The sequence below is a fragment of the Dendrobates tinctorius genome, unplaced genomic scaffold (assembly GCF_039654945.1).
Source record: "Dendrobates tinctorius isolate UK_male_01 unplaced genomic scaffold, ASM3965494v1 ptg000294l, whole genome shotgun sequence".
Classification (NCBI taxonomy): domain Eukaryota; kingdom Metazoa; phylum Chordata; class Amphibia; order Anura; family Dendrobatidae; genus Dendrobates; species Dendrobates tinctorius.
The window spans coordinates 3,832,868-3,858,036 of record NW_027361961.1 but is presented as its reverse complement, the minus strand read 5'-3'; the positions used below and the strand labels follow the sequence as shown (position 1 = coordinate 3,858,036).

At 45.4% G+C, this 25,169-nt stretch overlaps 1 protein-coding gene across 2 annotated transcripts; it reads right to left on the bottom strand.

Annotated features, from left to right (window-relative positions):
- Positions 1-459: 459 nt before the first annotated feature.
- LOC141073001 (uncharacterized) lies at positions 460-23,863 on the bottom strand. Of its 2 annotated transcripts, none has more exons than XM_073560282.1 (7): positions 23,758-23,863; positions 15,961-16,103; positions 15,652-15,831; positions 15,445-15,568; positions 15,264-15,361; positions 7,525-7,615; positions 460-4,824 (listed from the first exon to the last, which is right to left on the bottom strand). In XM_073560282.1, the coding sequence occupies exons 2-7, from the start codon at positions 16,036-16,038 to the stop codon at positions 3,878-3,880; spliced, it is 1,518 nt and encodes a 505-aa protein (XP_073416383.1). In that variant the 5' UTR covers positions 16,039-16,103; positions 23,758-23,863; the 3' UTR covers positions 460-3,877. The 2 variants fall into 2 exon arrangements, with proteins under 2 accessions (XP_073416383.1, XP_073416384.1); XM_073560283.1 differs by lacking the exon at positions 23,758-23,863 and adding an exon at positions 23,673-23,729.
- Positions 23,864-25,169: the final 1,306 nt, after the last annotated feature.

Here is a 25,169-nt window from a genome sequence, read left to right as displayed (position 1 = left end):
GTCCAGCGTCATGGGCGCCGCCATCTTGCAAGATGGCGGGCGCATGCGCAGTGCGCCGAATCGAATCTGCAACGCTGCAGATTCATTCATTTATTTTGATCACTATGATAAACTTTCATAGTGATCAAAATAAAAAAAAAGTAAATCACCGCCCCCCTTATCACCCCCATAGGTAGGGACAAATAATAAAATAAAATTTTATTTTTTTTTTCCATTAGGGTTAGGTCCAGGGCTAGGGTTAGAAATAGGGTTAGGGTTGGACTATGGGTTAGGGTTGGACTAAGGGTTAGGGTTGAACTTAGGGTTAGGGTTGAACTTAGGGTTAGGGTTGAACTTAGGGTTAGGGTTGAACTTAGGGTTAGGGTTGAACTTAGGGTTAGGGTTGGACTATGGGTTAGGGTTGGACTAAGGGTTAGGGTTGAACTTAGGGTTAGGGTTGAACTTAGGGTTAGGGTTGAACTTAGGGTTAGGGTTGAACTTAGGGTTAGGGTTGGAATTGGGATTAGGGTTGGGATTACGGTTAGGCTTGTGGTTAGGGTTAGAGTTGGGATTTCGTTAGGGGTGTGTTGGGATTAGGGTTGTGGTTAGGGTTATGATTAGGGTTGGGATTAGGGTTAGGGGTGTGTTGGGGTTAGGGTTGGAGATAGAATTGAGGGGTTTCCACTGTTTAGGCATGTCAGGGGGTCTCCAAACGCGACATGGAGCCACCATTTATTCCAGCCAATTTTGCGTTCAACAAGTCAAACGGTGCTCCCTCCATTTCGAGCCCCGACGTGTGCCCAAACTGTGGTGTACCCCCACTTATGGGGTATCAGGGTACTCAGGAAAAATTGCACAACAACTTTGGGGGTCTAATTTCTCCTGTTACCCTTGGGAAAATAAAAAAATGGGGGCTAAAATAATTATTTTTGTGGAAAAAAAAGATTTTTTATTTTCACGGTTCTGCGTTATAAACTTCTGTGAAGCACTTGGGGGTTCAACGTGCTCACCACACATCTAGATAAATTCCTTGGGGGGTCTAGTTTCCAAAATGGGGTCACTTGTGGGGGGTTTCCACTGTTTAGGTACATCAGGGGCTCTGCAAACGTAACATGACGCCCACAGACCATTCCATCAAGTCGGCATTTCAAAACGTCACTACTTCCATTCCGAGCCCCAACGTGTCCCCGAACAGTGGTCCCCCCCCATATATGGGGTACCAGCGTACTCAGGACAAACTGGACAACAACTTTTGGGGTCCAATTTATCTTGTTACCCTTGTGAAAATAAAAAATAGTGGGCTAAAAATCATTTTTTGAGAAAAAAAAATATTTTTTTATTTTCACGGTTCTGTGTTATAAACTTCTGTGAAGCACTTGGGGGTTCAAAGTGCTCACCTCACATCTAGATTAGTTCCTTAGGTGATATAGTTTCCAAAATGGGGTAATTTGTGGGGGGGTTTCCACTGTTTAGGTACATCAGGGGCTCTGCAAACGTAACATGATGCCCACAGACAATTCCATCAAGTCTTCATTTCAAAGCGTCACTACTTCCCTTCTGAGCCCCAACGTGTGCCCAAACAGTGGTCCCCCCCATATATAGGGTACCAGCGTACTCAGGAAAAGCTGGACAACAACGTTTGGGGTCCAATTTATCCTGTTACCTTTGTGAAAATAAAAAATAGGCTAAAAATTTATTTTTTGAGGGAAAAAAAATATTTTTATTTTAACGGCTCTGCGTTATAAACTTCTGTGTAGCACCTGGGGGTTCAAAGTGCTCACTATGCATCTAGATAAGTTCCTTAGGGGGTCTAGTTTCCAAAATGGAGTCATTTGTGGGGGAGCTCCAAAGTTTACGCACACAGGGGCTCTGCAAACACAACATGGTGTCCGCTAACGATTGGAGCTAATTTTCCATTCAAAAAGTCAAATGACGCTCCTTCCCTTCTGAGCCATGCCGTGCGCTCAAACAGTGGTTTCCCCCCACATATGGGGTACCAGTGTACTCAGGACAAACTGGACAACAACTTTTTTGGGGTCCAATTTATCCTATTACCCTTGGGAAAATAAAAAATAGCGGGCTAAAAAATCATTTTTGAGGAAAAAAAAATATTTTTTTATTTTCATGGCTCTGCATTTATAAACTTCTGTGAAGCACTTGGGGATTCAGAGTGCTCACTACACATCTACATAAGCTCCTTGGGGGTTCTAGTTTCCAAAATGGGGTCACTTGTGGGGGTTTCTACTGTTTAGACACACAGGGGCTCTGCAAACGCAACATGACGCCCGAAGAACATTCCATCAAAGTCTGCATTCCAAAATGGCGCTCCTTGCCTTCTGAGCTCTCCCGTGCTCCCAAACAGTGGTTCCCCCCCACATATGGGGTATCAGTGTACTCAGGACAAATTGCACAACAACTTTTGTGGTTCAATTTCTCCTGTTAGCCTTGTGAAAATAAAAAATAGCGGGCTAAAAAATCATTTTTGAGTAAAAAAAAATTATTTTTTATTTTCACTGCTCTGCGTTATAAACTTCTGTGAAGCACTTGGGGGTTCAAAGTGCTCACCACACATCTAGATAAGTTCCTTCGGGGGTCTAGTTTCCAAAATGGGGTCATTTGTGGGGGAGCTCCAATGTTTAGGCACACAGGGGCTCTCCAAATGCGACATGGTGTCCGCTAACGATTGGAGCTAATTTTCCAATCAAAAAGTCACATGGCGCTCCTTCCCTTCCGGGCCCTGCGGTGCGCCCAAACAGTGGTTTATGACCACATATGAGGTATCGGTGTACTCAGGAGAAATTGCCCAATAAATTTTAGGATCCATTTTATCCTGTTGCCCATGTGAAAATGAAAAAACTGAGGCTAAATAAAATTTTTGTGAAAAAAAAAAGTACTTTTTTTTTTACAGATCAATTTGTGAAGCACCTGGGGGTTCAAAGTGCATACTATGCATCTAGATAAGTTCCTTGGAGGGTCTAGTTTCCAAAATGGGGTCACTTGTGGGGGAGCTCCAACGTTTAGGCACACAGGTACTCTTAAAACAAGACATGGCAACCGCTAAATATTCAAGCATATTTTACATTCAAAAAGTAAAATGGCGCTCCTTGCCTTCTGAGCCCTGCCGTGCGCCCAAACAGTGGTTTATGACCACATATGAGGTATCGGTGTACTCAGGAGAAATTGCCCAACAAATTTTAGGATACATTTTATCCTGTTACCCATGTGAAAATGAAAAAACTGATGCTAAAATAAAATTTTGGTTGGAAAAATTAAAATGTCCATGTTTTCATTCCATGTTGCTTTAGCTCCTGTGAAGCACCTAAACGGTTAATAATCTTCTTGAATGTAGTTTTGAGTAGCTTGAGGGGTGCAGTTTTTAGAATGGTGACACTTTTGGGTATTTTCTGCCATATAGACCCCTCAAAGTGACTTCAAATGTGAGGTGGTCCCTAAAAAAAATGGTTTTGTAAATTTTGTTGTAAAAATGAGAAATTGCTGGTCAACTTTTAACCCTTATAACTTCCTAACGAAAAAAAATGTTGTTTCCAAAATTGTGCTGAAGTAGACATGTGGGAAATGTTATCTATTAACTACTTTGTGTCACATAACTCTCTGGTTTAACAGAATAAAAATTCAAAATTTGAAAATTGCAAAATTTTCAAAATTTTCACCAAATTTCCATTTTTTTCACAAATAAACGCAAAAATTATCGACCTAAATTTACCACTATCATGAAGCCCAATATGTCACGAAAAAACAATCTCGGAATCGCTAGAATGCGTTGAAGCGTTCCTGAGTTATTACCTCATAAAGGGACATTGGTCAGAATTGCAAAAAATGGCCAGGTCATTAAGGTCAAAATAGGCTGGGTCATGAAGGGGTTAAAACATTTCCCACATCAAGAACATGAAAAAGGCTTCTCCCCTATGTGAGTTCTCTGGTGTGTAACAAGATTCCATTTTTGGTTAAAACACTTCCCACATTCTGAACATGGAAAAGGCTTCTCCCCTGTGTGAGTTCTCTGATGTGGGATAAGATTGGATTTATCTGTAAAACATTTCCCACATTCTGAACAAGAAAAAGGCTTCTCCCCTGTGTGAGTTCTCTGGTGCTTAACCAAATTTGATTTTTGTTTAAAACATTTCCCACATTCTGAACATGAAAAAGGCTTCTCCCCTGTGTGAATTCTCTGGTGACTAACCAAGTATGATTTCTGGTTAAAACATTTCCCACATTCTGAACAGAAAAAAGGTTTCTCCCCTGTGTGAGTTCTTTTGTGACAAACAAGTTTTGATTTCTGTGTAAAACATTTCCCACATTCTGAACAGGAAAAAAGCTTTTCCCCTGTGTGAGTTCTCTGGTGCTTAACCACATCTGATTTCTGTGTAAAACATTTCCCACATTCTGAACATGAAAAAGGCTTCTCCCCTGTGTGAGTTCTCTGGTGCTTAACCAAATCTGATTTTTGGTTAAAACATTTCCCACAATTGGAACAATAAAATCTATTCTCTGCTGTGTGATTTTTTTTATGTTTAAGAAAAGACTTTTCGAGGGCCATACTATTTCCATATTCTGATCGTGATAGTGACTTCTTTGATTTAGGAATAGTTTGTTTTTTAATGCTTATTTTGCAACTATGATTTTCTTTTGTAGTCGGTAATGAATCAGAAGACAGGACCTGTTTCAAAGAATCAGATGACAGCTCTTTGCTGTGAAGGGATGATGGTATATCTGGAGTAACGGCATTCACTTCTATTGTATCCTGTGGGATCTCAAGATCTAATTTAAAATTTGAAGATGTCAGCTGTCCCTCTGGTCTCCTGGTACAGTCATCTGGTAATAAATCTGGTAAGAATAAAACAAATTATTATTTTAGAATAAAATATACTCAAATTTTATATTTTTAACATTCCTGCTTAAACTGTCCATAAAAATGGCAAGTTATGTAAAAAAATTGAATTATTCACCAAGACAATAACAGTTCACAGTCTAATAGAAAACCTCATAGTATGAACAAGAGGAGCGTGGTGTTCAACTATTGTTCATTCTGCCTCACAAATATGGAATATAAAGCCACCAAACAATGTTATGTAGGCAAAAATACCAAAACAAGATCCACTCATCTTACAAAAAACATGTCCCCACTCTGGTCCACCACCTGTCAATGGAAAAGCAGAGGTTTACACATTATTAGTGGCTCAAAGGCTCTTGAAAAGCAACATGGCTTCCATAAACCAATCCACCAATATCCGCTCTCCAAAAGTCAAATTTCCCCCTCGCTTCTGAGCCTTGCAGTGTGCCCAAACCACATTTAGCATCCATGTATTTGGCATTGCTGTAGTGAGAAGGACCCACTTAATTTACGGCGTGTGTGTCTCCTGAACACAATCTGGGCACTACTGTATGTGCTGGGTAATAAAATGGCATATTTGCAATTTTTACTCTCCAACATCCACTGTGTGCTAATATCCGGAAATTGCCTATGGACTCAAAATGGTCACTACTCCTATAGGCCAAGTCACTGACGGTTATACTGTCTAAAATGGAGTCACTTTATGGGAATTTCTACTGCTCTGGTTTTTTGACATTTCGCTATATTAGATCTTCTAGAAATTATGTGTCCTATCTTCTCTGGAACCTGCTGCTGCAACGTCTGCTTCTGTCACCAGGAGCTGCCTTATTCATTCTGCAAGCGGTGCTGGTAATAGAGGAGACGTCAGAACCAGAAAGTATGAGTGGCACCAGCTTTGTCCAGCCACAAAGGTTAGGGTACCATGGACCTGTAGTACTATCCAGTCTGGCATATGTGTGCTGTCCAGCTGAAGTAATCTGCTCCCTGCTTCAGCCAGCTGGAAAGCACCACACCCTACTAAAGCCTGAAACATATTGCTGGAAATTGCCAGATACAGCCTTGTTCTCTGGTTCAGTCCTCTGTGCTTAGCTCCCGGCTTGTGTATTATTTCCTGTTATGACCCCGGCCCGTTTACTGACTACTCTTGTGTTTTCTGATTTTGTATTTTCTCTGACTTCATGGTTGTGACCCGACTACCATACTATTCTTCTTACCATCTCACACTATAGAAAAGCAAGTAACAGCGTGGCCCAACCTAGAGGTCTCTGTGTAAGTCCAGATGTAAAGGGGTTAAAAAAGTTAAAGAGTGATGGGAAAAACTTTGACTATAGACAATAACGCATCTACTGAAATGATCAAGCTGAATAGTCTTCTCAGGTATTAAAAAAAATATTGAGTAACAAGTGATGAAACCTCTCTGTGGAGTAATTAGAGTATGTGGCTCTTGGTAATCTAAACTATCGTAGGGACCAATATTTTCCATCGCATGAGTTTCAAGAAGAAATATACTTTTAAAGAGAACTATTTATAATAGTGCAGAGCTGAGGTGATGTAAATTTAGATCTCAGGCATTTAGAAGAGGCAATGGTCACCTTTTTTTAACCCCTTCATGACAGGCACCATACATGTACGGCGCTTGTCGTGTCCCTCCCTTTGTTGTGGGCTCTGGCGCTGAGCCCACATCTTTCCAGGCACATGTCAGCTGTTTTGAACAGCTGACATGTGCCCCTAACAGCCGCAGGTCGAATTGCGATCCATCTGTGGCTGTTAAACCCGTTAAATGCTGCTGTCAATCTCTGACAGCGGCATTTAATGTGAACGCGCCGGAAGCATGTCACTAATCCTGCCAATCGGTGACTCCATCATATGGTCGCAGGTCACCGATGGGTTGGCATGACAACCAGAGGTGTCCAGCAGACTTCTATGGTTCAATCAAGCAAAGTCCAAATCTAATACACAGGGCACTTCACTCAAGTATTATAAACAAATCCCATAACAACGCATATGGAACAAAGAAGAGATCCCAAATAACATTAAAAACAATATTTATTACAAATTCCTTAAAAATACAAAAGCATAATGCCATATAGGGGACGCTAGGACACCACAATCAATAATATCAGGAAAGAGGGATGCAGGACATCAGCCCAACAAAGAAAAATACATGAATTTTACATTCTCATAACAATATAAGATGTGACAAATTATAGTACCAACAATCACTAATCAATACTCATGAAGAGTTACACTATTGTATACAAGTAAACACATCATGGCATATACTATCACAATCTTGTAACCATCATGTTATAACATGGACTGCGTTCTGAAAGTGGTATAATTAAAAATAGTGTCCCTCAAACACTGTAAATAAGGGTTGCATATCCCATTAGAACAAAGATTAACTTAAAAAACCGTGTGAAATAACACGGACACTTATTATGTATGCAATGGTAGTGCCATGGGAAAATAGCAAGTACGACCCAAAATAAAAAAAAAGTTGAAATGGTATAATTACCTTAGCGTGGTGGAAGTGTGCCTGGCGTCCCCTCACCCCGACACGCGTTTCGCCGCCTGCTTCTTCCGGGGGCGTGATCATGGTAATATGCCCAGACTACACCACCGATAAAGCAGCCACAGCCGGTGACTGAGAAGAATCTGTGACTTCTCTGCATTTAGTGGTTACTACTCACCTGGGTAGTCATATGTAGGAATCGTCTCTTTACACCGATCATCACCCCTCACATATGTCTCTGTAGTATTAATATGGGTCAGATCTTCACCCTGAAACAAATATTGTAAAAGTCACAGACAGATGGAGAAGTCACATCTATGATCAGCTCTAATCCTGCCATCTCCACCGTTCTCATTACACAGGTATAAACCATATAATACTGGTGGATACAACAAGACTGAGCAGGGTAATTCCATGTCAAGTGATCCCAATCTGAATTTTCTTTTTTACCCAATATCTTCAGGTTTTTATTTTCTTTATTTTTTTGAAGTGCTACTTTAATGAATTACAAAAAAAAAGATTAACATTTTTATTTCCATTACCGTAGTTAATTTTTAAAGTTTTGAAAAAGTCTGAATTTTGGGCTTGTATGATGTAATGTTACATTTTTTTTATCATATCTTGTGTTAGATAAAGAGATGGGGGAGGCACCGTTTTGTTTAGAACGGTATAGGCTGTAATTTGATATGTCACAAGATGATATTTTCTGATATTTTGTTTTTGAGGAGTCAAATTCAAAATTTTGATGGGCATACTGTACGCTCTACAGCAGAGGTCCCCAACCTGTGGCTCAGGAGTCTCTTGTGGCTCACGGGGCCCATGATGTGTGGTTTGCAGCTGTCTACCAGCTTGGTGCATTAGCACAAGGTCTAGCAATCAGCTATGGAGAGTAGGTCTCCAGAGAGTGACTTTTGTGAGTAGCCCCTCATAGTAGTGCAGATTGGAGAGGCGGTAAGGTAGGAACCCCTGGATCTTGGTATACTGCCTCAGTGTGATTTGTGTGGGCAGGCTTTGGCTGTCATTATACCAGTAATGGCGCATCTGGGTGTCACTACTGTGAGTGTGGTGAGAGCTGGATGTGGCTTGCAAGCCTCGCTCAGAGCTGATTGTGGCTCTCAAAGGTCAGAAGGGTTGGGGACGTCTGCTTTATAGTAACACAGTAATAAAAATGGAGTTGTTCAGTACTCTACACTGTGGATTTATAGTTTTACCTGAAGTCAGTATTAATACAAAAAGAAAACCATTAAACTATTAATAGGAATGCACTGAAAGTGAACACACCAGCCCGGATTGTAGTACAAGGACTCACTGGAAGCCTGTCAGGGCCGGACTGGGACTAAAATTCAGCCCTGGCATTTGAAGTTACACAGGCCCACTAGTCACATGGTGACTATATAATATCTTTGTACACTTGTAGTTTACAAGAAGTGAGAGGAGATTAACACGACTATATAACATGTAGTCACAGCTGTGCCCAGTATTTCAGCTCAGTCCTATTTATTGCTTTTAGGTACAGTACTCCTCCCAAATCTCTGTCCCCTTTTGTATGCATGATTACAGAATTCCTGGCAGAACTGCTCTCTATTGGGCAACCAGACCCCTGGTCATAGCCGCCCCTATCATACCTCCCAACTTTTGAAGAAGGGAAAGAAGGACAAAGACTGCGGCGCGCACAGCGCGCCGCTGCAAATTTTGGCCATGCCCAGCCACACCCATTTCACAACTAGTCACACCCATGTGCACACCTAATCACACCCATTTAGCACTGCTGATCACACTGACTGGTACTGAGGGCACAGTGGATGGCATTATGGGCACACTGCCTGGCACTAAGGAAGAGAGAAAACAGAGAGAGAAAAAAGAAAACAGAGAGAGCGAGAAAGAAAGGAGAGTGAGAGAGAAAGAAAGAAAGAACAGTGAGAGACAAAGAAAGAACAGAGAGAGACAGAGAAAGAACAGAGAGAGAAAGAAAGAGGGGAAAGAAAGAAAGAACAGAGAGAGACAGAGAAAGAACAGAGAGAGAAAGAAAGAAAGAAGTAAAGAAAGAAAGAACAGAGAGAAAGAGAGGAAAGAAAAAGAAAGAAAGAGGGGAAGAAAGAACAGAGAGAAAGAAAGAACAGAGAGAGAAAGAAAAAGAGAGAAAGAAATAAAGAAAGATTCTACAAAGATACTATAGCAGCCCGGCTCCCATTGTAGTGCCCACCTGAGCCTCCCGATGCAGGACCTATCATGATCCGCTCACATGGCCGGCATCCCCGATTCCAAGGCGATCCTGCTGTCTGCGCTGTCAGAGGAGGACACGGTGATGGATCTGAAGCATTCCTAGTTCCGTCACAATTTCCTCATGAAATTATCTCATTTCCGGTCAGCTTCCAGCACATCACTTCAGGTGGAACGTCATGTGTGTGTTTTAAAATGCTCCTCGGGGCTCCGCCGTTTACTCCTGTGTCCGTGGGAAAAGCACGCTTTGTATGCTTTGTACACACTTGGCTCCGCTCCGTACATCCCGTACACATATGGCTCCACTCCGCACACACACGGCTCCACTCCGTCCACCTCGTACACGCGTGGCTCCTCTCCGTACACCTCGTACACACGGCTCCTCTCCGTACACCTCATACACACGCGGCTCCTCTCTGTACACCTCGTACACGCGCTGCTCCTCTCCGTACACCTCGCACACACGCGGCTCCTCTCCGTACACCTCGTACACACGCGGCTCCTCTCCGTACACCTCGTACACACGCGGCTCCTCTCCGTACACCTCATACACACGGCTCCTCTCCGTACACTTCGTACACACGCGGCTCCGCTCCGTACACCTCATACACACACGGCTCCTCTCCGTACACTTCGTACACACACGGCTCCGCTCCGTACACCTCATACACACACGGCTCCTCTCCGTACACCTCGTACACACGCGGCTCCTCTCCGTACACCTCGTACACACACGGCTCCTCTCCGTACACTTCGTACACACACGGCTCTGCTCCGTACACTTCGTACACACACGGCTCTGCTCCGTACACCTCGTACACACGCGGCTCCTCTCCGTACACCTCGTACACACACGGCTCCTCTCCGTACACTTCGTACACACACGGCTCTGCTCCGTACACCTCGTACACACGCGGCTCCTCTCCGTACACCTCATACACACGGCTCCTCTCCGTACACTTCGTACACACACGGCTCTGCTCCGTACACTTCGTACACACACGGCTCTGCTCCGTACACCTCGTACACACGCGGCTCCTCTCCGTACACCTCGTACACACACGGCTCCTCTCCGTACACTTCGTACACACACGGCTCTGCTCCGTACACTTCGTACACACACGGCTCTGCTCCGTACACCTCGTACACACGCGGCTCCTCTCCGTACACCTCGTACACACACGGCTCCTCTCCGTACACTTCGTACACACACGGCTCTGCTCCGTACACCTCGTACACACGCGGCTCCTCTCCGTACACCTCATACACACGGCTCCTCTCCGTACACACACGGCTCTGCTCCGTACACTTCGTACACACACGGCTCCTCTCCGTACACCTCGTACACACGCGGCTCCTCTCCGTACACTTCGTACACACGCGGCTCCTCTCCGTACACCTCATACACACGGCTCCTCTCCGTACACTTCGTACACACACGGCTCTGCTCCGTACACCTCGTACACACGCGGCTCCTCTCCGTACACCTCATACACACGGCTCCTCTCCGTACACTTCGTACACACACGGCTCTGCTCCATACACCTCGTACACGCGCGGCTCCTCTCCGTACACCTCGTACACGCGCGGCTCCTCTCCGTACACCTCGTACACGCGCGGCTCCTCTCCGTACACCTCGTACACGCGCGGCTCCTCTCCGTACACCTCGTACACGCGCGGCTCCTCTCCGTACACCTCGTACACGCGCGGCTCCTCTCCGTACACCTCGTACACGCGCGGCTCCTCTCCGTACACCTCGTACACGCGCGGCTCCTCTCCGTACACCTCGTACACGCGCGGCTCCTCTCCGTACACCTCGTACACGCGCGGCTCCTCTCCGTACACCTCGTACACGCGCGGCTCCTCTCCGTACACCTCGTACACGCGCGGCTCCTCTCCGTACACCTCGTACACGCGCGGCTCCTCTCCGTACACCTCGTACACGCGCGGCTCCTCTCCGTACACCTCGTACACGCGCGGCTCCTCTCCGTACACCTCGTACACGCGCGGCTCCTCTCCGTACACCTCGTACACGCGCGGCTCCTCTCCGTACACGCGCGGCTCCTCTCCGTACACAACGTACACACGCGGGTCCGCTCCGTACACCTCGTACACACGCGGCTCCGCTCCGTACACCTCGTACACACGCGGCTCCACTCCGTACACCTCGTACACACGCGGCTCCGCTCCGTACACACGCGGCTCCGCTCCGTACACCTCGTACACACGCGGCTCCGCTCCGTACACCTCGTACACACGCGGCTCCGCTCCGTACACCTCGTACACACGCGGCTCTGCTCCGTACACCTCGTACACACGCGGCTCTGCTCCGTACACACGCGGCTCCGCTCCGTACACCTCGTACACACGGCTCCGCTCCGTACACCTCGTACACACGCGGCTCCGCTCCGTACACCTCGTACACACGGCTCCGCTCTGTACACAACGTACACACGGCTCAGCTCCATACACCTCGTACACACGGCTCTGCTCCGTACACCTCGTACACACATGGCACCGCTCCGTACACCTCGTACACACACTGCTCCGCTCCGTACACCTCGTACACACGCGGCTCCTCTCCGTACACCTCGTACACACGCGGCTCCGCTCCGTACACCTCGTACACACACGGCTCCGCTCCGTACACCTCATACACACAGCTCTGCTACATCCACACTGTAAATCCTGACCCCACACATACTTACCTCAACCAGCACCATGACAACAGCAAAGCAGAGTCTTGCAGACGTTAGAGGCAAGGCTGAGCGCACAGGACCTGTGATGAGGTCACAGGAGGGGCGGAGTCAGGGGTGACATGATCGGGGGTCTGGACAAAGGCTCCTGATCATGTGACCCCCTGACTCCTCCCCTCCTGTGACCTCATCACAGGTCCTGCGAACAGAGTGAGCAGGCAAGCGAGTGCGACGCTGTGAGTGGCTGCGGGGGGAGGGGGTCTCATGCTACGGCGAGGATGGGGTGCGAGGGGAGGGGTGTGGCGTCTTATCTCCCTGCAGTGCGGGAGGAACTTGGAAACTATCACCGCCATGCCCGCAGAGGGCCGGCGGCAGGAGCAACAGTGGCCGCAGCAGCTGGCAAGCGGCCAGATGATCGGGCGCTGCCGCCCGCGGCCCACGTGACAGCGGCCCAGCGGGAAAATGCCCGGTTGGTTATATTGCCAATCCGGGCCTGAAGCCTGTGTAGACACTACTGTTGGATTAACTCAGCCAGAGTGCACAGGCCCAGGCGCGTCAGGACATGGGTTCTCCTTTACCTCTCTCGCTTTTAAAATAATACTTTACTTCTTTCAGTATTGACCCCTTAATTTTCCCCTTCGGGTATTTATTAATTTGTTCTTTTTTTATTTTAACTTGTTTCTGATGTTGGGCGTAATAATACGCCCTCGTCGGAATCCCTTCCTTTAATGTGGTCTCCAGTGCTGAGCCCACATCTTTCTCGGCACATGTCTGCTGTTGTGAACAGCTGACATGTGCCTTCAACAGCCGCGGGTGGAATCATGATTCATCCTTGGCTGTTTACCTGTTAAAGGGAATCTGTCACCTCATTTTGGAGGGCTATGTAAATGACTTGTGTCCAGTCCAATGGGCAGTTTTTGGGCTCCTTTCCTCCACCCCTCCTTGGCCGCTGTCTGCAATATTTCTGGGAATTTCCATACTTGTCCTCCATTTTCTGTGCGTGTGCATTGCAACATGGACACGCGCAAGCGCAGTAAACTTTGCCCAACTACGGGCAAAGCCGAAAAGCATTACTGCGCATGTACCGGTGAACTATGTCTGTCCCAGAAGTATTTCGCTGTGTTACGGGACAAGTCATTTACATAGCATGACAAAATGAGGTGACAGATTTCCTTTAAATGACAGCGGCATTTAACTCACACTTACTGGAAGCATGCCGGAAATCCCACCCATTGGTGACCCAGGGTCACTGATGGGTTGACATGACAACCAGAGGACTCCAGCAGACTTTTTTGATTGTCATTGCCGGATTGCCAGGAGCGCCACCCGGTGGTCCGCGCTCATAGCAAGTCAGCATTTCTGCTACACACAGGAGATCTGATCATCTTCAGTGTGTAGCAGAGGCGATCAGACAACTACAGCTTCTAGTCTCCCATGAAGATTATTGAAGCATGCAAAAAGTAAAAAAAAAAATATTTTTAAAAATATTACAAAAATAAAAAAAATAAAAGTTCAATTCACTCCCCTTTCGCCCCATTCAAAATAAAACAATTAAAAAAAATCAAACATACACATATTGGGTATTGCCGCATTCAGAATAGTCCGATCAATCAATATAAAAATAAGAGTTAACCCGATTGGTAAGCAGCGTAACTAGAAAAAAATTCAAAACGCCAGAATTACGATTTTTGGTCGCCGTTACATTGCAATAAAATGCAATAACGGACGATCAAAAGATCATATCTACACTAAAATGATATCAATAAAAACAGCAGCTCGGCGCACAAAAAATAAGCCCTCACTTAGCCCCAAATCACAAAAAATGGAGTCGCTATAGGTCTCGGAAAATCGCTCCTTTTTTTTTTTTACCAAAGTTTGGACTTTTTTTTTTTTAACTCAAAATGACCTGGAGAATAATAACAGCAGGTAAGTTTTAGCATTTAGTGAACATGGTAAAAAAAAAAAACAACTAAAGTTGCACTTCTTTTTTTCAATTTCACCGCACTTGGAAATTGTTTTTCGTTTTCCAGTACACGATATGTTAAAACCAATGGTGTAGTTCAAAAGTACAACTTGTCCCACAAAAAACAAGCCCTCACATGGCCATTTGGACAGAAAAATATAAAAGTTATGTCTCTGGGAAGAAGGTGAACAAAAAACGAAAGCGCAAAAACGAAAATAGTTCCAGGGTTTAATTAATGCTATATTCCACACCCCTTCTGGGGTGCGCTTGTGTCAGTCCCATTTCCAAATCTGCTCAGGTTGTCTCCATTACCGGATAGGTCAGGGAAATGTGACAGGATTGGTGGAGAGCAGTTTGAGTGTTTATAAAGCTCATCTCACGGTCCAGGCAGCTGTTTGTCGTGTGAAGAAGCAGCCGAAGCTTCCCTCCCAATAACTAAAAAAACATGAGTTTTTGATTTGGAAAACCTAGACCCCACACCTTTAGACCCCAGGACAAAACTAGTCTGAATTCAAGATTTTCGAAATGACACTGTTTATATAGAGATTTTCTTTGTTATTTTTTATGTTATTTAAGTATGATCCCATTGAGAGCCCAACTTGAATTTTGGTACAGATGTGGCTAGGAGCATATGAGGCACATGGGATTTTTTTGGCTCATTTTATTTCATATTGATATTTTGAAAATGCATTTTGAAATTTTGCGTTTGATTCTGCATGGGTAAAATATTAACAAAGATACTCTTGTGACATAGCTGTTGAAAGCCTGTACTGTTCTAAGTTGAAGGATGTTTTTCCCAGAAATTCACATTTTTTCCACAATTTTGAAAATTAATTTAAAAAAACCCTAAAATTTATAATTTTTCTTTCTCATTTTGCATCCTCTAACACAGTATTACCAAAGAATAAATTCTCAAAATAATGAAAAATCTAGTGGTAATATTCATTGGTTCACTTGACATGGAAAGAAACAGCTCAAGAACTTCACAGCCGTCTACACATCATAGGGGAGATCTCATGACACCTTCTCTCCATCTACCTGATGATCCTGAGGAACATTGGGATCTTCTTGTTCACAGTCCTGTGGAAGAAAAGGACGGAGACATCTCTCTGGTGTTGTCCTCTTACTGGATAGATCTGGAGGAAACACATACAGCGACTGAATTCATTCTTTACATACAGATAATTATAGGCCGTGTGTATTTAGTCCTGTCTATTACCTGGTGATGTGAGGAGCTGGGGAACCTCCATCATGACGTCCTTGTACTGATCTTTGTGTCCTTCTAAATACTCCCACTCCTCAATGGAGAAATAGACGGCGACATCCTGACACCTTATAGGAACCTGACACATACAATGATACCATCATCCCCCCGATCCCTTCATAGAGTTACTGTACAATGTCCCAGCATTCCCAGCAGTGTCACCTCTCCAGTCAGCAGCTCAATCATCTTGTAGGTGAGTTCTAGGATCTTCTGGTCATTGATGTCCTCATGTATCAGCAGTTGAGGTGGAGGCCTCATGATTGGACTCAGGGGTCTTCCCCATCCCTCAGACACAGGGTCCTGACAGCGCTCACTAGAGGTCTTCTTCACTACTGTGTAATCCTGGTTATGGAGAGACACATTAATAAATCTCACTACAGACATTTCCAGAGTCCTCACCTCTCCAGTTCTGTCCATCTGTTATTCCCATAGATAAGAGTGATGTAATGTGATGTCATCAGAATCTCTCACCTCTCCAGTAAGCCGGAAGAGTATCTCTAGGGTGAGGTGTAATATCCTCTCCGTCATCTTGTCTCTATCCATATCCATCCTTGATGTTTAATTCAGAAAAATTCTAGAAAATGTTCACTGACAGGATCTGATATTGTAGAGACCTGAATGAGAAGAAGATGAGCCGATGTAACATCATAAAAATCCTGTGTAATAATAAAATTACTGGATATAATACGGGAAACATAACAGGAGATAGAATGTGTAGATGTTGTATTTTTAAAACTTGTATAGACTGGAAGAAATGATGAATTGCTAAGTTATCTTCTCCATGATCCCAACCACTAGCTAAGTTGGCCACTGCTTCGGCAACTGATTGGCTGTACAAATCACAAGTTCATTGGGACTGACCAGGAAATACAGAGACTGACGGGGAACCCAAGCACAATCGGTATTTTTATTATTTTGCAACATTCTATTTTTTTAATGACATCTACTAATAAAACCTATATATTTAGGCCACAGACAACAATCAGTTTCTTCCTCTGAGTCGGCAGCTGAATACGTTTCTCATAGACTCATCTTCCATAACGCTAATTCCCGTCTCATTTACCGACACTGGAATCAGCATTAGCAATACTGCAGGAGATATTCATTACACGGGACAGGAGAAATAACTACTTCATGATGAGGACGACATCTTCATCTTCTACTACGGCTCTAGAAACATATTTGGCCAGAGTCCGTCACTGACTCCATCCCCACCAGCCGTCTATATGAAGGTTTCCCGTCTTCCCCGCACTGTAATCTTCTATCACGTTAGATCTCAGGTCTGAGTCACACACAGAAGTTTGAGGCTTTTATAAGAGATGGTTTGTACGAACAAGACAGGAGTTATTTGATGCCAAATTCTCCATGTACAGTGTTTTTTTCCTCTGGATATGATGTATTTTAGGGGGAATTTTCCCTTCCATAGTCTTTCATATATTACGTGAAAAACACTGGCCGGAAGCTGACGTCAGCACACACTCCGACTGCGTATGACGTGATTGTCATTCGCAGGCGAGTGCGCGCTTGAACTGCATGGAGGGAACATCGGCGCAGGAGCGCGGCCAGGTGAGGAGAAAAGTTTTTTTTATTGAAAGCGACATAGTGGCACGATGGGAGACACGGGGGCAGGATGGGAGACACGGGGGCAGGATGGGAGACACGGGGGCAGGATGGGAGACACGGGGACAGGATGGGAGACACGGGGACAGGATGGGAGACACGGGGACAGGATGGGAGACACGGGGACAGGATGGCAGGATGGGAGACATGGGGAAGGATGGGAGACACGGGGGCAGGATTGGAGACAAGGAAGAAGGACTGGAAACACGGGCAGGACAGGAAACAAGGGGGAAGGATGCGAGACACGGGGGGGCAGGATGGGAGACACGGGGACAGGATGGGAGACATAGGGGCAGGATGGGAGACATAGGGGCAGGATGGGAGACATAGGGGCAGGATGGGAGACATAGGGGCAGGATGGGAGACATAGGGGCAGGATGGGAGACACGGGGGCAGGATTGGAGACACGGGGGCCGGATCGGAGACACGATGGCCGGATGGGAGACATGAGGGCAGGATGGGAGAAGCGATGGCCGGATGGGAGACACGGTGGCCGGATGGGAGACACGGTGGCCGGATGGGAGACACGGGGGCAGGATGGGAGACACGGGGGCAGGATGGGAGACACGGGGGCAGGATGGGAGACACGGGGGCAGGATGGGAGACACGGGGGCAGGATGGGAGACAAGGGGGCAGGATTGGAATCACGGGGCAGGATGCGAGACACGATGGCCGGATGGGAGACATGGGGCAGGATGTGAGACAAAGGTGGCCGGATGGGAGACAAGGGGCAGGATTGGAGACATGGAGGCAGGATGGGAGACACGGTGGCAGGATGGGAGACACGGTGGTAAGATGGAGACAGATGGGGCAGGATCATGAGGCAGGATGGACAACATGGTGCAGGATCATGGAGGAGAATAGAGGCAGATGGCGCAGGATCATGGGCATGATGGATACAATGGAAACAGATGAGGCAGGATCACAAGGCAGATGGGACAGGATCACGGGACAGATAGGGGCAGGATGGGAAATCACATGGAGCAGAATGAATACTCATAAGGGCAGGATGGGAGAACATATGGCTGGAGCCAGGAATGAGACACAGAGGGGCCAGGGTGGGGATATTACCATAGGGGCTAATTAAGGGTATTATTACTGCAGTCATGTACTTATTTTATTTTTGGAGGATACAGTTTTAAATAGGGGGCGGTCCTGTTACCGTGCAGAGCTACACTATCGTCATTTTTTCTTCATCTGGTGTAGTTTAGAAGTTGAGAAAAAATTAAGTAATGTGTTTTGCAAGCGGTGCTCTAGGTAACGGTGTTATTTTTTGCAGAGATGAGCCCTGGCTGGAAGAAGTGATGGTGGTCTGTGCCGGATGAAGGTGAAAAGCAAAGATGAAGGGCTTCACCTAGAGACGTCACTGGTGAGTCAGTGTGTTACCTGTAAAGTGACACTATACACTGTATACTACAGGGTGGGCCATTTATAAGATTAGACCTGAGTGGGCCATTTATTTATAAGGTTAGATCTGGGTGGGCCATTTATATGGATACACCTAAATTAAATGGGAATGGTTGGTGATATCAACTTCCTGTTTGTGGCACATTAGTATATGGCAGGGGGAAAACTTTTCAAGATGGGTGGTGACCATGGCTGCCATTTTAAAGTTGGCCCACCCAGGTGTATCCATATAAATGGCCCACCCTGTATATACAGCGGTCCTGTGTACAATGTTATCAGTGATCACTGTATTACCTTTACACTGGCACTACATACAGAGCTCCTGTGTATAATGTCATTGATGACTATATAACCTGTACAATATATTCAGTGCTTGTGTGTATAATGTCACTGTTGATCACTGGATTTCCTGTAAACAGACACTGCATACTAAGTACAGATCTCCTGCGTATAATGGCACTTATGGTGATATTAATAGTTTTTTTGTTTATTAATGATCAGTATTGTAGTATTCAGTCACTATGTGGTGGTAATTAGTGATGAGCGAGTATGCTCGTTACTCGAGATTTCCGAGCATGCTTGGGTGGTCTCCAAGTATTTTGGGCGTGCTCGGAAATTAAGTTTGAGTCCCCCTAGCTGCATGATTTCTGGCTGCTAGACAGTTTGAATACATGTGGAGATTGCCACATGTATTCAGGCTGTCTAGCAGCCACAAATCATGCAGTTGCAGGGACTCAAACTGAATTTCTGAGCATTGCAAAAATACTCGGAGCCCACCCAAGCATGCTCGGAAATCTTGAGTAACGAGCATACTCGCTTATCACTAGTGGTAATATGTGGTCTGGTCATGGTGTGGGGGTATTTGTTCCTTGTATTTGGTATTATTGGTCACCATGTGGTGGTAATGTGATCTGGACATGGTGAGGAGGTATTTGTCCCTTGTATGTGATATTACTGGTCATTTTAAAAATTGAAAAATAATTACAAATATACCTAAATTGAATTGGATATTTTAACAAATGATTAATAGGATAGAGAAAAGTAGAGCTCGGCCAAAAGAGTCTACCTTGTTGTGATGGTGGCTTAAAAAATCTTTTGACCAAAACAAAAGCTGCTGGCTATATGTGTGATCTGGTGATGAGAACTGTTAATGTGTGATTGGTGAGACGTGGAGTTTTTCCAAGACAGAGCGGTGGGGCTGTGGACAGTTCAAGGGGTGGAGTAATGGAGAGGTGGGCTTAGTCTCAAGAAGGCCCCTAAAATTTTGCCATTTTGGGCTCCAGAAATTCCTCGTGGCAGCACTACCCTGGGTTGAACTCTCTTACCCTGGCTGACCAATTATACACCCTGGACTGGGCTTCTTGAACCTTGAGGAGGTGCTCCTTCACAATGGGCATCACGTTGGCAATCCTCTCTTGCACCTGGATGACATGTTCTACCACACTTCTATAGGGGGTACTTTCAGCTACTCAGGATTTCTTTGCCACATCCAGGAGCCCTCGAGGGTGTCGTCCATAGAGCAGTTCAAATGGGGAGAAGCCAGTGGAAGCTTGGAGAACTTCCTGGATGGAGAACAACAGGTATGGAAACAGACAATCCCAGTCTCAGCCGTCCTTCTTCACTGCTTTCTTCAGCATAGCGTTCAAGGTTTTGTTAAACCTCTCCACAAGTCCATCAGTCTGGGGATGGTACCCTGAGGTTCTGAGCTGGGAAATTTGCAGGGTTTTGCACAACTCCCTCATGACCTTTGCCATGATGGGGGTCCCTTGGTCCGTCACTATATTCTTCGGCAGCCTGGTCCTGGAGAAGATATGGACTAGCTGCTTAGAGATACATTTAGCAGAGGTATTACTCTGGGTACCGGGTAACATAATCCAGGACCACCTTTATGTATTGATGTCGTCTTGCAGACTTTACAGGGGTCCCACCAGGTCTATCACTATCTGCTCGAATGGCACCTCGATTATGGGCAACAGTACCAGAGGACTGCGGAAGTGAGCTACTAGGGAGGTCAGTTTGCACGTGGGGCAGGAACGACAGTAGTTCAGGATTTCTCTGTAACACCCAGGCCAGTAGAATCTCTGCAGAATGCGCTCCTTGGACTTTTCTGCCCCAGGTGACCACCCAACTCAATGGAATGAGCCATGTCTAACACCCTGCGTCTATAGGGTCCTGGTACCAATAACTGCCTTTATCAAAGGCAAAAGATACACCGCACTGCTATAACACCCAAGCGTCAACAGGCAGTGAGCAAAGCTGCCAAAGCAATCACAATTTCAACAGTCACACTACCTCTTAGGATTTGTGCCTGCATTCTCCACCAGTTGTAGGAATCTGTACTCACTCGGCTGCTGTTGAGGTAGGCACAGGAAGTGGTATTGTGGAAATATCCAAGCAAGTTTAATAAAGTTGTATAAACTACTCTGGATACTCAAAACAAAGATACAACCTTTTCCGGCACAAAGTGAAAAGCAAGCAGGAACCAGTAAACAGTCCATATAACAATGCGGGTCAACCCGCTCTGGTCAGTGAGTTTAGTACACACATCTGGGAGGTCTCCACACCTCCAGCCACAGACACTGAATAAGGCCATTGGCCATGCGAAAAAAATCAGAGTGGCCTCCCTAAGCCGATTGGGCAAATGCTGAGAAAGGGCGATAGCAGAGCCCAATTCAGCTACAACATTCTGGTGGTCAAGTATGGACAAAAGGGATGTCCTTATGGTCACCGCCATACACCGTGACAACAGCTCCCTTGTCACTATTCATGGTACCACAACACAAGTCCCAAAGCCAGATTGTACCTTGGATTACAATCAGTACACGGGGTGTAGATCTCTCAGATCAGGACCTCAAACCCTACAGTGCCATGCAAAAAGCTAAAGTATGGTACAAAAAATTGGCTGTGCACATTGTGCAGATGGCACTGTACAAAGCTTTTGTGGTGTTCGGATCCGCAAGTAATAAGGGGAATTTCCTTCAGTTTTAGGAGGTAGTCATCAAGGCCCTAATGTTTGGCACTCAGGAAGGTGAGGGTCCCATTACTTCTGAAATTGTCCCAGGTCAACATTTTCCAGGACTGGTTCCCCAAACAGCGATGAAAGATCACAAAAACGGTGCAGAGTATGCCTCAAGAGTGGAATTCGAAAGGACACAATTTAGCATTGTGACACCTGCCCTGAGAAACCTGGTATTTGAATTATGGATTGCTTCAAAAGTGTGCCACACGTCCACAAATTAATAACATTTGTTTTTACCCTGTTGACACAAGAAATTTTTATAAGCTGATGTACTCCAAACATCTTACGCATTATACCACATTATAAATTCATACACCAGTAAAACCAAAAGCATTATAATCATTAATATAAAACTATGCCTCTAGATAAATTCCTTGATGGATGTAGTTTCCAAAATGGGGTCAATTGCATGGGATTTCCACTGTTTAGGCACATCAAGGGCTCTGCAAACACGACATGATGCCCGCAGACCATTCCATCAAAGTCTGAATTCCAAAATGTCACTTCTTCCATTCTGAGCCCTGACATGTGCCCAAACAGTTATTTTCCTCCACATATGGGGTATCGGCATACTTAGGAGAAACTGGACAACAGTGTTTGTGGTCCATTTTCTCCTGATAACCTTGTTAAAAAAAATTGAGACTACAAGATTATTTTTCAGAAAAAATTAGATTCTTGTTTTCATGGCTCTACGTTATAAACTCCTGTGAAGTACCTGAGGGTTCATAGTGCTCACTACACATCTAGATAAGTTCCTTTAGGGGTCTAGTTTCCAAAATGGTGTCATTTGTGGGGGGTTTCCACTCTATATTCACATCAGGTGCTCTTCAAACCGCTCTCAATTCCAGCTAAGTTTGCGTTCAAAATGTCAAACTGTGCTCATTCCTTTCCGAGACCTGCCATGCACCCAAACAGTAGTTTTCCCCCACAGATAGGGTATTGGCATACTCAGGAGAAATTGGTAAACAACTTTTGTGGTCCATTTTCTCCTGTTACCCTTGTTGAAATGAAAAAATTGGGGCTAAAAGATAATTTTTGTGACTAAAAAGTTAAATGCTCATTTTTTTCTTACATGTTGCTTCAGTTCCTGTGAAGCACTTATAGGATTGATAATCTTCTTGAATGTGGTTTTGAGCACCTTGAGGGGTGCAGTTTTTAGAATGGTGTCACTTTTGGGAACTTTGTGTCATATAGACCCCTCAAAGTCACTTCAAATGTGAGGTGGTCCCTAAAAAAAATGGTTTTGAAAATTTTGCTGTAAAAATGAGAATTCACTGGTCAACTTTTAACCCTTATAACTTCCTAACAAAAAAATCAGGTTTCCAAAATTGGGCTGATGTAAAGTAGACATGTGGGAAATGTTATTTGTCAAGTACTTTGTGAGACATGACAAATTTCACAGTTTTTGCCCAACTTCTGATTTTTTCACAAATAAATGTAAGTTATATTAAAGAAATGCTACCACTATCATAAAGTACAATATGTCACGAGAAAACTCTCTCGGAATCAGTGGGATCCATGGAAGCGTCCAGAGTTATTACCTCATAAAGGGACAGTGGTCAGAAATGAAAATATTGGCCCGGTCAGGAAGGTGAAAACAGGCTTCGGGGTGAAGGGGTTAAATACTCCCTACAGGGACACATGGAAGACACTAAGGGATACAACTTTATAATACTTAGGGGGCTGACAATCTAAGCGCTCCCTCCTATAACCACTGTCCCTGAGCGGCCTCCTGAGGACGGTGTGCCGAGCATCGCGACACTGGGTCTTCTATAAACCCGATAACGTGATGAGGCCGGACAGTCACAGTATGTCAGGAGCCAACATGGCCCCAGCATCACCGTGTATGGGGGCAATCCCCGCATGGTTACTGGCTGGGCACTCGAGCACGGCGCTCCATCACCTGCGGTAATCGAGTAACAAGCTTGTCCGCGCTCCCGATGCCTGATGGAGTAGTGGAGAGCGGCTCCCTCATCACTAGTGTCTACATTACTGTGCTGGAGCGGAGCGAGGAGAGAAAGAATCACATTGTGGGAGAAACTTCTCTGGGCTTCTGTCCTCTCATCCTGCAGTTGTCTGAATGGGTCTAATGTGGAGCCGGGAACCGGCGAAGCCGCATTCTGTCCACAGCTGTTACCTCACTGTTCACACCACACAGAGACTTCAAAAGCGTCTCCTCAGTGCTGAAGGGGTTAATGTAATGGGAAATCTCCAGCACCTACCTCCACTCGCACTCCACATATATGGCTGCTCTGTGCGCACAGGACCTGTGATGAGGTCACAGGAGGGGCGGAGTCAGGGGTCACATGATCAGGGGCCTCAGTGTATACAGGACTGTGCTGTGCTGTATTCAGCTGCTGTTGCTCCTTTAAGAACAGGTAACATTGTAAAGAGTAGAACAATTCCCCCCATTAAGTGATTGGATCCTCCCAGATCTTAGTGATATTACAGATGGGAGTTTCCATGAGCGCTAGATTCAGGGGTGATCCTAGTGCTGAATGAGCCGTGCGGCCTCCATCTAAGAGAGCGGCCACAATCCCAGACGATGCAGCGGTCGGAGTAATGTTAGTGATTGAGAGAATTTCTGCGAGCAGCAGATTAATGCAGAATGTTTTCCCAGAACCTCCTGGGGCATCAAGGGAAAACAGTCTCCCATTTCCACTGGAGTCTGAGCCATAATTGCCGAATCCTCCGATCTGTGCTCATCACCAATAGAGGCTTATATAAGGGGACACCTTCTATCATCTTCCCCAAATCACGGCTTTCCTCTCAGAATCTCTCTGCCCATAACCCCGGAGTCCGGTGGAGCTGGTGCCGGTAACCCTAATGCTATTAGAGTTTTCCTACTGATACATTCGCTCCTTTCTTCTGGAGTCAGGAGGACTTTGGTGAATATGTCGGCAGTGACATTTATGTCTCAGTCCGGATTACCTCTCTATGAATATCTTCTCTAGGACATTCTCTGTATTTGTCCCATAGAGCCCGGGGATTGGAAGGAGCACAGGTTGTAGTTATTATAGGGACCAGGCTTCGAGGGTGAGGTGGGAAGTGAATGAGGGACGCCTCCTGCAATGTCCCGGTGTGGAGCATCCTCCATCAGACCACGCTTTTGGCATGGCTCCCTGTAAGTTTTGTTGGTTCAGTTGCACAAAAGACTCTCACTTTCCACCTTGACATACATATCTGCTGTACATTTATGAAAAAGTTGCCTACATTGTTGTCTGATCATTATTTGGTAGGTGTAGAAGTCCATAGGTGATATTTGTTATTGGTTGGTTACTGGTTGGCCTCGCAGTGTTGGGATCAGTCTGCGTTAGATTATAGTGATCGCCATCTTGGCCATTCCACAATATTATAGGATATTGTAGAGGATCATATGATCTATGTGTTTCTGGAATATATTGAAGATTTTCCCTTCGTCGCTGAATAATGATATCTCGGCTTAGAAAGTCCCGTCCAACCATTACAATAGCTGCTTCACTAACACCGGGAGAATTAAATCTCCTTTTCTGCTCACCATCCGGTGTCTTGTCTGCTCTTATTACAGCCGGATATTCCGCACCTTCTAAGGCTGTTTTACAAAGGTTTACAGATTGTGTTGATGGAAAAGTCTTTGCAAATTCAATGTCTTTTT

Excerpts from the sequence above, each read along its gene's own strand:
- LOC141073001 (XM_073560282.1), bottom strand. The coding sequence starts at position 16,038 with ATGGATATGGATAGAGACAAGATGACGGAGAGGATATTACACCTCACC. Across the intron at positions 15,832-15,960 it reads TCTTCCGGCTTACTGGAGAG|GATTACACAGTAGTGAAGAA; the intron begins GTGAGAGATTCT and ends CTCCATAACCAG. Across the intron at positions 15,362-15,444 it reads CCAGCTCCTCACATCACCAG|ATCTATCCAGTAAGAGGACA; the intron begins GTAATAGACAGG and ends TGTTTCCTCCAG.